This window comes from Mixophyes fleayi, chromosome 10 (assembly GCF_038048845.1).
Source record: "Mixophyes fleayi isolate aMixFle1 chromosome 10, aMixFle1.hap1, whole genome shotgun sequence".
NCBI classification, from domain to species: domain Eukaryota; kingdom Metazoa; phylum Chordata; class Amphibia; order Anura; family Limnodynastidae; genus Mixophyes; species Mixophyes fleayi.
The window spans coordinates 14,330,999-14,345,012 of NC_134411.1; the positions used below are offsets into that span (position 1 = coordinate 14,330,999).

Below are 14,014 nucleotides of genomic sequence, written 5' to 3' on the forward strand. Positions count from 1 at the left end.
GAGATAAATGTAAAAATGGGATTGGAGTGACGGAAGGAAGGAGGGGGGGCCGTGCCTGTTATATTTGTACTGGGCCCTGCAATTTCTGGTGGCAGCCCTGCTTGGCACCTGCCCCTTCATATAACAGTTGCTTGTCATATCTATTATAGTAAGGGGCAGGCAACAGATGAAGCTCTGAGGTAGAACGCAGCATAGCGCAGATTATCTACTCTGTGGCTCTCCAGGGCTCATTCAACTTATCCATATTAATAAATGTATGAAAAGCATACGATAGGTCATTGGCTATTCCCACCACTGTGTCCTAAAATGTAAATGCCATGTTTAAAGCTTTAGAATGTTGCACAACCAGTTTTTCAGGCGCACTACCAGTATTATAAATTGTATTGGTAAAAGTGCAGAACATGTTAACATTCCATCTAAAATGTGTCTAAAGAGCAGGGGGTAAGTGTATTAACCTCCGGGTTCTTCAACACCCGCGAGTTCGGCGTCCTCAGCGCTTAAATTTAAAGCGGCACTGCCTTGTAAAGGGAAACTTCACTTTACAAGGCAGCGCCGCTTTAAAATTAAGCCCTGAAGACGCTGAACTCGCGGGTGTTGAAGAACCCGGAGGTTAATACATTTACCCCCAGATTAGTTATCACACAATTTTACCTATTTTCCCAGTGCCTATGTATACCAAGCCCTCATATAATAGATGACTACGGTGTTGGTGTTATAGGGTAAGGTGGTGCCTGGAGAGAGCAGTGAGAACCACAATCTGCCCATTTAAGGTCAGTGACAGCATGTCACACAAGGGCAATGCAGAGTCTCCAATTGCATTAGTATGAATAAACATTCTAAGCAGAGCTATTACTCACGCCAATCTAACATGGCTCCAGGCAGCTCATGACAGCAACAGCGGCTCAACCATTTTTTTTTTATCCTTAGCATCCAATGACAGGCAGCTGAGAATGAGTGGCAGGCAGCTTATGAATTGGATTGGCTGCAGCTGCAGCCAATAAACAATAATGCTGGCTGTGCCTGTCAGCTGCCCTGTTGTGACTGGCTGCAGGCTATAGGCATCATGATTAATGCATGGATAGTTCAGCCCCTGTAAAAGTCATTAACAGTCTGCATCTACCACATTCACTTCCATGCTCAGCACAACACCCCAATGACCACCAAATACAGCCATATGTGGTATAGGCTTTTAAACTGCATAATGAGGGATTGTATAGTTAGAGTGTGAGATGTGTAGCCTTTTCCTTGTGACTATTTATGCTTGCAGAAGTTCAAGTGGGAGTGGCCAACTTATGGGCGGAGCTTAGAACCCCAAAAGTTTTGTGCTTAAATGTTTCAGAGAATCAGTAGTATACAATAGTACTTTTTTCACTTCATTCAAAAATTACCTTCATTAACACAGACTCGCTGAGCTTCTCTCGGTTGACAATTTTGATGGCGACCTTTTGACAAGTGACACAGTGGATTCCAAGCTTCACCAGACCTGTAAGAGCAGGCAAAAAAATAAAATATTAAACTTCAAAATGTAGTTAAATTAAAATAATCAAACTACATGATGGCAGACTTCTCATTCCTGCCTCTATTGTATGACAGCAGGTGTTGATAACTGGAACTACAAGTCCCAACATGCCCTGCCAACTGGGACTAGGACTCGCTGTTGAACTGGTCAGAGAACCAAAGCTTACATACTGTAGTTGTATTTCGCTCACACAAATGACTTAGACCAGGCCTGGCCAACCTTTGGCAATATTATAAATGTGAGATTTCCTGCACTAGTCTACCCCCTTTTTTTTTTTAAAACAACTACGCTGCTACCTTCCGGTCCTGTGCTCTTCACCATTGGGCTCTAAGCAAGGGGGTCTGAGTTTTTTTCAGCCCTCCCTCCCTCCCTCCCTGGAGAACCAATGCTGAGTATGCTGTGCTCTAACAGAATGGCAGCAGTAAAACCATACTTGCCAACTTTCCCGGCATGTCCGGGAGACTCCCGAATTCTGGGTGGGTCTCACGGACTCCCAGGAGAGTATGACAACCTCCCGCACCTGCTCACTTCCTAGTGAAGTGGGCAGAATGAAATCCAAAATACCACAAATTCACTGGGAATCGCTGCATTTGGCCCCGCCGGCGTTTGCGTCATTACATCACAGGGGCTGGGGCCAAAATGATGTGATTTTCGGAGCCCCGCCCCCTGCACGCCCATCTGCCCCCGGCAGCTCCTGGATCATACTTACCATAAGTTGGCAAGTATGGGTAAAACAAGATCCGATTTTGCCATGCGGTTTAGGGCTTTGCAAACCGCCACACATCATCAGCGGTTTAAAGTATTAAATACTAAATCCTTTGGTTTGGAGGTGAAAACTGCCAGCCATGCGTGCCAGTATGCAAACTGCAAAAAAAAGATTCCTTAGTACATTTACCCCCTTAGTCTTTAGTGCAAACAAACGAGTTGAGATGTGAGCTTTACAGATCCCCAGTTATTTTATAGCTGTCTTATCTGTTAAAGCCCACATTTAGCAGCCAGAACTGGGCACGGCAAATAATGCATCGAAATCACCAGGATAAAAATAATTCTAGAGCCTAATCTCATCTGTATATTACAGAGCCAGCAGCTGAATGTATTTCTTCACCTCAGGTCATCAGTGAGAAATGGTCCTGTCTTGTTTAAACAAAACATTGTCCTCTTTTACAAGGTATTAAAAAGCTAGATCATTATCCTCACTTGTAAGAAGAGTTTACTTGATCTTTCAGCATTATCAGCCAGGGAATCTCATATAAAGTGAATATAAGGAGGCCAGAATTTTGGAATATTTCTAGATGACCCAACAAACAGGTTAAACAAGGTAATCCTGACTCACTGATATGGGAAAACATAATTAAAACACGGCCTCTTTCATGCCTTTGAGGACGTAAGCTGACAACCTCTGTTACATGATGCAACAGGGAGTTATATCATAAATATATATATAAAATATATACCCAGCGCAGTATATACAAGCTCCCCCAGGCATGAGGCATAAACTCACGGTAGCACTAATTGGCGTGATTTCTGGTAATGAATACTCGGGGGATGGTGATGATTGGGGGGCTGGAAGGAGTGGCGGAAACTGTGTGTGGGAGGGGGTCCTACCTCAGTGCGTCTCACACTCTTTGAAGTTAGTCACAAGTGGCAGGGCAGAAAGTGCTCCTGGGAAAGGAGTATAGAAAAAGTAGGCCATTGAAAAATGGAATGGGAAGAGGAGAATAGAGAGATAATACGGAAGATGTGGGGAAGAAGAGAAGAGAAAGAAAACTACATGGTCTAGGTAGGCACCGTCAACGCTGGTGAAGAAAGGTGATAGTGAGGCGGATATGTGTTATAGAACGATGGATTAATACATGAGACATAGCAAATGGTCTCTGTGGGAGGATAATAACTAAAGCATGTACTGTATACTGAGGTAAGAGATCAAAGAGAGAGAAGGCAGACAGGAAATATATCTATGGGCTATATATACATATAAGGCCTGATGCACACAAGTGACTTTGTAGCAATGATGACATTATCATTATTAATATTATTAACATTTATTTATATAGCACCAACATACTCCGTAGCCCCTTAAAAAAACTCAGTAATAAAATATTATATAGCACCGCTGTACAGAGAATACAGTCCCTGCCCCATTGGAGCTTACAGTCTAAATTCTCTAACACACATACAGAATAGTGTTAATTTCGTCAGCAGCCAATTAACCTGCCAGTATATTTTTGGAGTGTGGGAGAAAACCGGAGCACCCGGAGGAAACCCACGCAAACACGGGGAGAACATACAAACTGCACACAGATAAGGCCATGGTCGGGAATTGAACTCATGACTCCAGCGCTGTGAGGAAGAAGCGCTAACCACAAAGCCACCGTGATGCCCATATGGAGGTTTACAGGTTTACAAGTTTACATATGCACAGGTATACATGGAAAAGTTTCAGCGCTCACAGATGATACTTGATATATGGTTTTGATTATGGGAAAGACATTTTTACCCACTTTTATTAGTTAATCTAATGAATGGACACCAGAGAGCCTAAATGACTGATAACAGATGACGATAGCAAATTGTGAAATAGATTACATGATTGCCTATAATATAATCATTGAAGCCCACAGTATCTAAATTTTACAATGTTACAATTTTGTACAGGGTTAGAATGTGCCTTTTCCTATTGGACCAGCAGAGCCTAAATTGCACAGAAATCTGCACTTATATTTGTGTATGTTATTTCATCTCAAAAACATGGTTTATTCATCCCCCCCAAACTGTCCCCATTTAGTTGGGATAGTGCCGATTTGAGGGGACTGTCCCGGCGTTGGCACGAATAATGTTCTTTGTGATAGTTTAACCATTCTGTCACTAAATTGGTCAAATCTAACACACTATGAGGAATGAATAAAAGCAATGGTGTTTTTATTGCTCTGCCGTTTGCAATTCAATATGCAGAATCCATGTTTATAATAAAATTGCCTGTGTAGTGACATTTTATAAGATCAGCAGTGACTGACTTTCAACCTTGGCACCAATGGTCCGAATCAGGTTCCACAACCTCACTATTCCTGTATATTTCTGATATATAATCTAAAAATGATATAAGGATTTTTCCTGAAGGGCGCAAGAGTGTAATATTCAAACCCTTCTTCCCAAAAGAAGAAGCACCCATTTACCCAGCCTCCTTGGGGGGGACAAAGATCTTCAGATCCTCTGTGCCGCAAGACTAGGGGGTTCCTTTGCCCTGGGGTCATCCCAAGATTTCCCCAGAGCTGAGTCTTCAGCACCCTAAGGAAGAGCCCCCAAAAGGAGGTGGGGAGAACCAGAAGGTCCTAGGCCTCAGTTCAGGCCCACAACAGCAACTCATCCGTACCATAATTATCCTAAGGTCGGCAGTTTATAAATTGGATTGGCTGCAACCCCGGCCAATAAACCTGAGGCGCCCTGTGCCTGCGAATGGCCCTCAGTCTTCCTCTGTAATCATTGGCTGCAAGTCTAGTAGCCAATAGAAGAAAACAATATTGATCCAGCTCTCAAATAGTGACAGAAGGTGTCTGACCATAAATGTATTAGTGAGATCAAATGGTAATAATAATTTGTGACATTGACAGGAATGAGGGATGATCATATATGCTTATCCCTCATTCCTGTTAATGTCTGGACACCCTTTAGATCTCCAGCTGATCTGACACTCAGCCTAGAATTCCAACCTGTGCTCACAATTCCTTTTTGTTTCATAAAAGCCAATAGACCTTAAACTCTCTAGAATGTTGGAGACAGAGCCCATAAATGACTCCTCCAGCTCATCATTCCAAATAAAAAGAAGCAAGTATGAGATAACAGACACATGAGAAACAACACTTTACAAGCCCCAGCAGTGCCAGATTCGGAGCCATAACTTCTATGCTGCAGCACTTGTAATGGATTCATAAAAAAATATCCATTATGGTTAGGGGGGTGGGGGAGCTCCAATGTAAATAAATTACAGCAATAGCCTTTTTAAAACAAAAAGGTATTAACATGGTTACGCTACAACATAGTATGGTCTCACAAACACAAAAGAATAAAGATTTTTAGTACCTATATTAGGGATTGTGGGTGAAGAAAAGCCTTCTGGTTCTTTTTAGCACATCTTGTCCTAATCTTAATGGTTACTCTATACATATTATTAATACTGTTTATGTTTATAGCACACAAAATTCTGCAATGCCGTACAATGGGGAATTACAGCATAGTGCAAAAAAGTCCAAAATTCATAACAATAAAGAAGCATAACTGCAATAACATCAATAAATTAAGCATAACATGTAAGACGTACTAGGCGCGGTGCAGAATAAATATAACATTTTGTGGAAAGAGGTTTATTGCATTGACACCAAGGTGGACGGGGTGCAAGCGGACAAGAAGAAAGGAGGAGAGAGGGCACTGACCAAGGGAGCTTACAGTTAGCGGTAAACATGTTGGTATATTAACTACTGGTTGAAAAGCTCTGGTCTCTGCAGAGGACTATAACATTGACCTCTCCAGATATGTATAAAACAGTACCATCAACATAGTTCATCATTGGTGAATAATGGCTTGGGAGACCAGCACAAGTAGAAGGCACATGGTTCCTGGAGAGGTCATCCTTCTGAGCTGTATTTAGTACATTATTCAGGAGAAAGTTACTGTTTACAGAACAGCAGAAAACTGTATAGCTATTCCCCACTAATAATAAAGCATATTTACCCAGAAGGCTTTGGGAGAGAGCATAGCCAGAGCCATGATTATCGTGCAGGAGGTAACAACTGCTCACAAGAGCTGCCGGGGGGGGACAAATGTGTTGTTTCCATCCTCCCCCTACATCAGTAATAACAGCTTTATAGACAATGCTGGGAGTTGTAGTTCATCAGCAGCTGCAGTGCTGGGTCTTGTTATTAGCCTTGCTTTTGTATGTTCCAAAGCATGGAGGGTTAATGTAGAGGAAAATGCTGATCAATCAGTGCTGTAAGGCTCTCTCATCTAGACGAAGGAGGAGGAATGGCGTTTATGAAACACAGCCGACGTCCCCTACAATCACCTTAGTTGTTCCCACAGCGGCGGAGATGTAACAAGCAGTACATGCTCAAAGGGGGCAGCTGAGGTGATGAAGTACAACATGGCAACCGCAGAGAAGCTGGACCCCCTATTGAGTGGCAAAGCAAGCGCCAAAGCCTCGTGTACCTGTCCATCTTATTAAAGGACCATATGCTCACAGCTAGCTACAGACACTATCTCATTACTGCAAATTGCCAGCACTCACATTTCCAATGATGATCCATGCCAGGGACTTATAAAACGGGGTCTTCCCAAGCACACTCACAATTTCCCTCCCCTGGCAATAATGAATGCTAATAAAGCCATCAGATTCACATCTTTAAGTGGAATACTTAGAAAAAGCACCTAAACTTTCAATAAGCTCAGAGAAACATACCTTAATACTTGCAAGTTTTAGTTAGTCCATTACAAAGTCTATATTTTTATGTACCCCTTACATGCCACAATTTGTATGAAACACACACTGTGCACGATTCGTTCTGATGCATGCTACGGGCCTGAGTCATTAAATAGAGGGGCAGCATGGTGGCTCAGTGGTTAGCACTTCTGCCATACAGCACTGGGGTCATGAGTTCAATTCCCGACCATGGTCTTATCTGTGAGGAGTTTGTATGTTCTCCCCATGCTTGCAAGGGTTTCCTCCAGGTGCTCCGGTTTCCTCCCACACTCCAAAAACATACTGGTAGGTTAATTGGCTGCTAACAAAAATTGACCCTAGTGTGTGTGTGTGTGTGTGTGTGTGTTAGGGAATTTAGACTGTAAGCCCCAATGGGGCAGGGACTGATGTGAGTGAGTTCTCTGTACCGCACTGCGGAATTAGTGGCGCTATATAAATAAATGGTAATAATAATAATAAAAGCATAAAAAAAGGAGTAACTTTGCATCTGGGCAAAACCATGTTGCATTGGAGGGGGAGGTAAATTTAAAATGTGGGGACAGATTTATAGTTGGGGTAGGACATGTCCTAGATCAGCTTTAAATTTCAGTGTAAAAATAAAGCTATCAAGTATTTGTGTGTAAGATGAAAAACAGTCAGTATTTAACTTATGTGCAAAATAACAAATTAATTTGCACCCCTTGCATTGTAACATGGTTTGTCCCGGAGAATATTTACTCCTTTATTTTCCTTACATTCCTTAATGACTCAGGCCCTACATGTCTGCATAGTAACAGCTGAAGGCACTTTGCATACTTGATGCGTTTGGTCTTACAGGGAGATCTAACCTAATGGAAAATGTGAAGTGTCTGTAGATGTCATGAGACCCGAGGTATGACAGGTTAATTATTCTGGTCCTGACCACTGAATATCACTAAGTCAATGGGAGTTTGAGTGATAAAACGTTGATGTGGCCAGATTCTGTAGAATGTGCCTAAAAGAGCAGCCCATAGGACGGAGAGGGGGAGGAAAGGATGTGAGCAGTGATGAAATAATGGATGACGGGATATGAAGAGTGATTATAGTAAGATGGGAAAGAAAAATGAAGCGACTAATGTGGGGGAAGGGGATATGAAACAGAACCATGAAAGGGAAAAAGAATGCAGAGCAGATAAAGGTCCGAACATGATTGTGCAGAAGAGATATAGTAGGTATAGGAAGAAGAATAGGGAGAATATGAGAATAAAGGGAAAATAAAAATGGAAGAGAGAGATGAGTTTATGAGCCTGAGTCATTAGGGAGAGCAAAGCATAAAAAAGGAGTAACTTTGCTCCTGGGCAAAACCATGTTGCATTGGAGGGGGAGGTAAATTTAAAACCTGGGGACAGATTTATAGTTGTGGTAGGACATGCACTAGATCAACTTTAAATTTCAGAGTAAAAATAAAGTTATCAAGCATTTGTGTGCTACATGAAAAAAAGCCAGTATTTAACGTATGTGCAGAATAATAAACTAATTGGCACCCCTTGCATTTTAACATGGTTTGTGCAGGAGCAAACTTACTCCTTTTTTTGCGTTGCTCCCCTAAATGACTCAGGGCCTGATTCATTAGGGAAAGTTAAGTAAAAAAAAATTGAGTAAGTAATCTCCTGGACAAAACCATGTTACAATGCAAGGGGTGCAAATTAGTTTTTTATTTTGCTCATAAGTTAAATACTGTCTGGGCCTGAGTCATTAAGGAGAGCAAAGCATAAAAAAGGAGTAACATTTGCACCTGGGCAAAACCATGTTGCATTGGAGGGGGAGGTAAATTTAAAATGTTGGGACAGATTTATACTTGGGGTAGGACATGTCCTAGACCAAGTTTAAATTTCAGTGTAATAATAAAGCTAGCAAATATTTGTGTGCTAGATGAAAAAACAGCCAGTATTTAACTTATATGCAAAATAATAAACTAATTTGCACCCCTTAAATTGTAACATGGTTTGTCCCAGAGAACATTTACTCCTTTTTTGCCTTAATGACTCAGGCCCTCTGTGTTTTCATGTAGCACACAAATATCAACTTTAAATTTCAGTGTACAAATAAACTATCAAGTATTTGTGTGCTACATGAAAAAACAAACAGTATTTAACTTATTTGCAAAATAGAAAACTAACTTGCACCCCTTGCATTGTAACATGGTTTTGTCCAGGAGACTACTTACTCAATTTTTTTTACTTAACTTTCCTTACTGAATCAGGCCCTCAGGCTCTAAGGGCCTGAGTCATTAAGGCAAAATAGGAGTAAATGTTCTCTGGGACAAACCATGTTTCAATGCAATTTGCAGATAAGTTAAATACTGGCTGTTTTTTTATCTAACACACAAATACTTAATAACTTTATTATTACACTGAAATTTAATGTTGATCTAGGACATGCCCCATCCCAACTATAAATCTGTCCCCACATTTTAAATTTACCTCCCCCTCCAATGCAACATGGTTTTGCCCAGGTGCAAATGATACTCCTTTTGTATGCTTTGCTCTCCTTAATGACTCAGGACCTATGTGTTCACATGTTACACAATAAAGCTATATTTTAGTCCACCTGTAAAACAGTCCAACGGAACCAGATAAACAGTTAGTTAAAAGTTACCAAATGTAAAAATAATTTAAAACTAATAAGTTTCCATAAGGCAAAGCTGCATGTTACATACATCACAACAGTGCATACATAGCACCAGTATAGGGTTCTATTGTTCTTACAGTAGAAAATCTCTGAATAAAATACTTCCTCAACAGCTGCAGCCAACACTGATACAAAAATAGCCACAAATCACATTAATAATGTATGGCTAGAATCTGATGGGCCTATCTATGATAAAAGCCTGGAGCAACAGCTTATTTATTAATCCGTTTATGGGTGTAAATAACATTCCAGAAGTTTTTAATAAGATAAGAAAAGGATAGGCTATGAGGAACACTGATTTAATCAATTATTGAGCTAATTTACAGGATTAGGGGGCAGATTTATCACACCTTCTAAAAAGAATAGGTGGATGTGATGCCCATAGCAACCAATCAGATTCTATCTTTCACTTATCTAGTGCATTCTAAAGCAAGTATAGCTAGAATCTGATTGGTTGCTATGGGCAACGCCTCCACTTTTCTTTTTTAGAAAGTTTAATAAATCTACCCCCAGGAGCACAAAATACAGGCCTGAAAATATTTCACTATGTAAAATCTCTTTCAACAAGTTGCTTATTGATATAAGAGGCTTCTAGGTTTGCCTTAACTTCTGTAGATTGCACTGTGAAATACTATGATACTGAATTATAGCATGACGCTAAGTAGCGTAGTCTGTTTTGGTAGTGTAGCTTGTTGCCTGAGTATATAAAAGTAGGCAGGCCAATCAGGTGAACACAATATCTGTTGCTTGCTTTTGGAAGCATACACCTAAAAGAGATACAATTTATTAGATGTTCTCAAGGCTATGTGTACATATATTTTGGTCCATTATATAAAGGTTTGTATGGTATATAAAACAATGGCACCAAATTGGTATTTCTTGGATGGGTAGACTACAAGGCGCCAAAGTGACCATACAGGCTGTAGTCCTCTAATATTGTAGAAAGCTTCAAATCATACTTATGGCAGAATTATAATGTTTGCAAGACCAAAATTTCAGGGGCCTGGTTCATTAAGGATCTTAACTTGAGAAACTTCTTATTTCAGTCTCCTGGACAAAACCATGTTACAATGCAAGGGGTGCAAATTAGTATTTGGTTTTGCACATAAGTTAAATACTGACTGTTTTCTCATGTAGCACACAAATATCAACTTTAAATTTCAGTGTACAAATAAGCTATCAAGTATTTGTGTGCTACATGAAAAAACAGTCAGTATTTAACTTATGTGCAAAACAGAATACTAATTTGCATTGTAACATGGTTTTGTCCAGGAGATTGAAATAAGAAGTTTCTCAAGTTAAGATCCTTAATGAATCAGGCCCCAGATTCTTATGTGCCAAACACAGACCAAAATTAAACAAAAAATCACATATCATGTAAATCTAAACTCATGACTGGTTAAATAATCTCATGGCCAGTAGCCCCCTGACATATATCAAAGACTCTAAAGACTGGCAAAGCATGCTGGGGCTTGTAGTTCCATAACATCTGGTTGGCCAGGCCTGACCAACATCCTAAACAAACTATCATGTGCCATGGAAACAATGGGGTATATACAGAGAAATGCTGCTCTTAAATTTGAACCTTTGGCTGGTAAGCCCCATGTAGAAGCATTAACAAATGAACAATATCCAGCTGAATTAGTTTGCTGTATTATATCACTTTTCATCTTATAACATTGATGATTTGTAAACATGCTTTATACTGACTTTGTACCTTGTTACATTTTTTAATACACAAACTTTGTTTGCTATAATGTATAACAATGCAAAAAAAAAACTATATTTCCAACTTATTTTTCAATAACTGTAAAATTATCACTAATTGTGTTGTTCTTATTTATTTGACTATATTAGCGGATGTATAAATAATGTTTTCTGCACTAAGGCAACATAAATATTACTCACCAAGGTAAAAACAGAACAACGATTAAAAAAAGATGTTGTGTGTTATGAGCTGCAGCTTCTATTATAGTGCTAAATACAAATTAGCACAGAACACTGGCAGAATCAGACAGGGCTATTTGGAATAAGAGCCTGGTGTTAAAATCCTATCGATAGTGATTGTGATACCGATGACTATTGAAGAAATCATCACTCATACAGAACATTACTGTTCAATCTGTAGGAAGAATCCTATGTTATAAATGTGTTCTCAATATTAATTTGAAGGCTGCCCATTTGTAATCTAATAAAACCCTGTTCATTTCCACTGATATTGCTTCCATTATCATAATATTAATTTTATTTTTTAGATGTGTTCCTGCAACCTAAGCATTGAAGCATGATTAGTCTTATACCACATAGCAATACCACTGAAACAAAAATCACCAACATTCCTTTGTTTGCTAAATGTTGAACCACATTTGACACAGTATGAAGCAAGTGGGTGGAATAATGTATCAATAATGGCGGACCACTGAATCACAAAAGATGGAAGCAAATATACAGATTTCTAAACAAAATAACAATTCCACGACAAACTTTAACTTACACACAACTAACTGACTTTAATACAAAAATGTCTCTTGCGCAATACTTAAAACAAGATATTATGTCACGAGGAGAGAGTGGAAACCATGTTATCAATATAAATGTTCACGCAAATTTGTTTATCTTTTGCATATTTTATTGTTATATCATCACAGCATATATAGTACTGAAATATTTACAGACGTAGTGTAAGAGTGGGGGTCCTATTTGCGCTGTTGGCTTGTTTGCTCAGCCCATGATTATGTGACTTCCTGCAAAATTCATGAACCTGGTGAGCACCAACTCCTAGGGGTAAATGTATCACAGAGAGTTTGCCAGCGGGTTTGAAAAGTGGAGATGTTGCCTGTAGCAACCAATCAGATTCTAGCTGTCATTTTGCAGAATGTACTAAATAAATGATAGCTAGAATCTGATTGGTTTTTCAAACCCGCCGCAAAACTCTCAGCTTGATACATTTACCCCCCTAGAATGAGTCTAGAACCAGGCTAGTTGTGGTATTCTCTTTTAGCAGCTCCCTTTCCTTTAGAGCCGAGTATGCTTACTGGTACTTGGTTGCCCCTGGGTCTTATGCATGTGGTAGTAGAGGCTTATTCTTTGGAGGGTGCTAGAAAAATGTCAGACACTAGGGCAATTACAGAAATGACAACTAGCCAGGAGTAGGAGGTAAAACATAAACTGAGGGCTGTGCAAATAGTCCAAAACATCCAGGTCCAGGTCTGGGAGACACCAAGCAATGGATAGTCTTGGTCCCAGGTCAGTCGGCTATCCAAAGAAAGGTCAGGGTCCAAGCAGAGGTCAGAGAGCCAGGAATATGAACAATGGGAGCACTCTTACACAGTACACTGCACCACCTATGTGCTGTAAGACTAAGTAACTGCAGGCAGCCAATCAGTCGGACGACTCAGAAGCAATCACATGATTGTGAATTCAAGCTACACATCCGTTGGCTTGGCAACAACGCTAAAAACCAAGAGGTTGAAGGGGAGGCGCAAAGGGCATGTGTACAACCATATTTAGAGCTGTGCATATGTGGCGCTTGTAATCCCTTGAGCTTGGAGAGGCAACTCAGGGGCATTACCATGTAAATGCAGTACAGCAAGGACGTACAGATACAACTCAGAGCAGCACCTATATGTGGGCACACATGCACTCGGTGTAAAGCATGCACAGATTAAGCACTGACTACTTGTGTTTCTATGCAAAGGGATATTCAACAGTGATCTATATGTTCATTTTCATTCATCTACAAATTTCATTTTAATTTGAATACTGAAGGATTTAATTTCAAAAATAATTATTTTCTATATAAGAAATGAACACTTTCATATGAGTTTCTGATGTGCTGTGTTAAAGAACATTGAATAATAATGAACTAAAATGAAAAGATATTTTTTAATTCCATATACATGTGCATTAGACACTACAATCGTCCTTGTTAATATGGCAGGAGCCTCACATCACTACTATATGCTGTGGACCCTGCTCCTTCCACTATCTTTCAGTCCTGCTTGCTTTCACCCCTCACATCATGACAATGCCACTGGTACATGCACTCACTAGCACATTCACATGTGTGGACAGGTCACTGCCTCCCACTGAGTCAGCACACTGGTCTCCTGAAATATTCTGTGCTGCTGTGAGCACACTGATGATCCCACTGACTATTACTTTTCCATCATTGCATACTTTAAAACTATGGAGACGACTGATAACAAAAATGTGCTCCTACCCCAGTAACAATTCAAGCTACACTAAATCTAGCAGATACGATAAAGTGAGTGACTATTTGTGTAAACAGGAGATGTTTAAAGGCCTTGATGTAAAGGAGAAAAAATTGTAGGAAATGCAAATTAAGGTGAAGTGAATCCCATGAATTCATCGTA

General features: G+C 40.0%; 1 protein-coding gene across 7 annotated transcripts in view; it reads right to left on the reverse strand.

The window, feature by feature from the left end:
- The window catches only part of BRSK2 (BR serine/threonine kinase 2), a 98,693-nt gene that overhangs the window by 59,143 nt on the left and 25,536 nt on the right, over positions 1-14,014 (reverse strand). For all 7 annotated transcript variants that reach the window (XM_075187914.1, XM_075187913.1, XM_075187911.1 and 4 more), the window contains exon 2: positions 1,389-1,483. In XM_075187914.1, the coding sequence (XP_075044015.1) occupies positions 1,389-1,483 (95 nt within the window). The remainder of the gene's footprint in view (positions 1-1,388; positions 1,484-14,014) is intronic.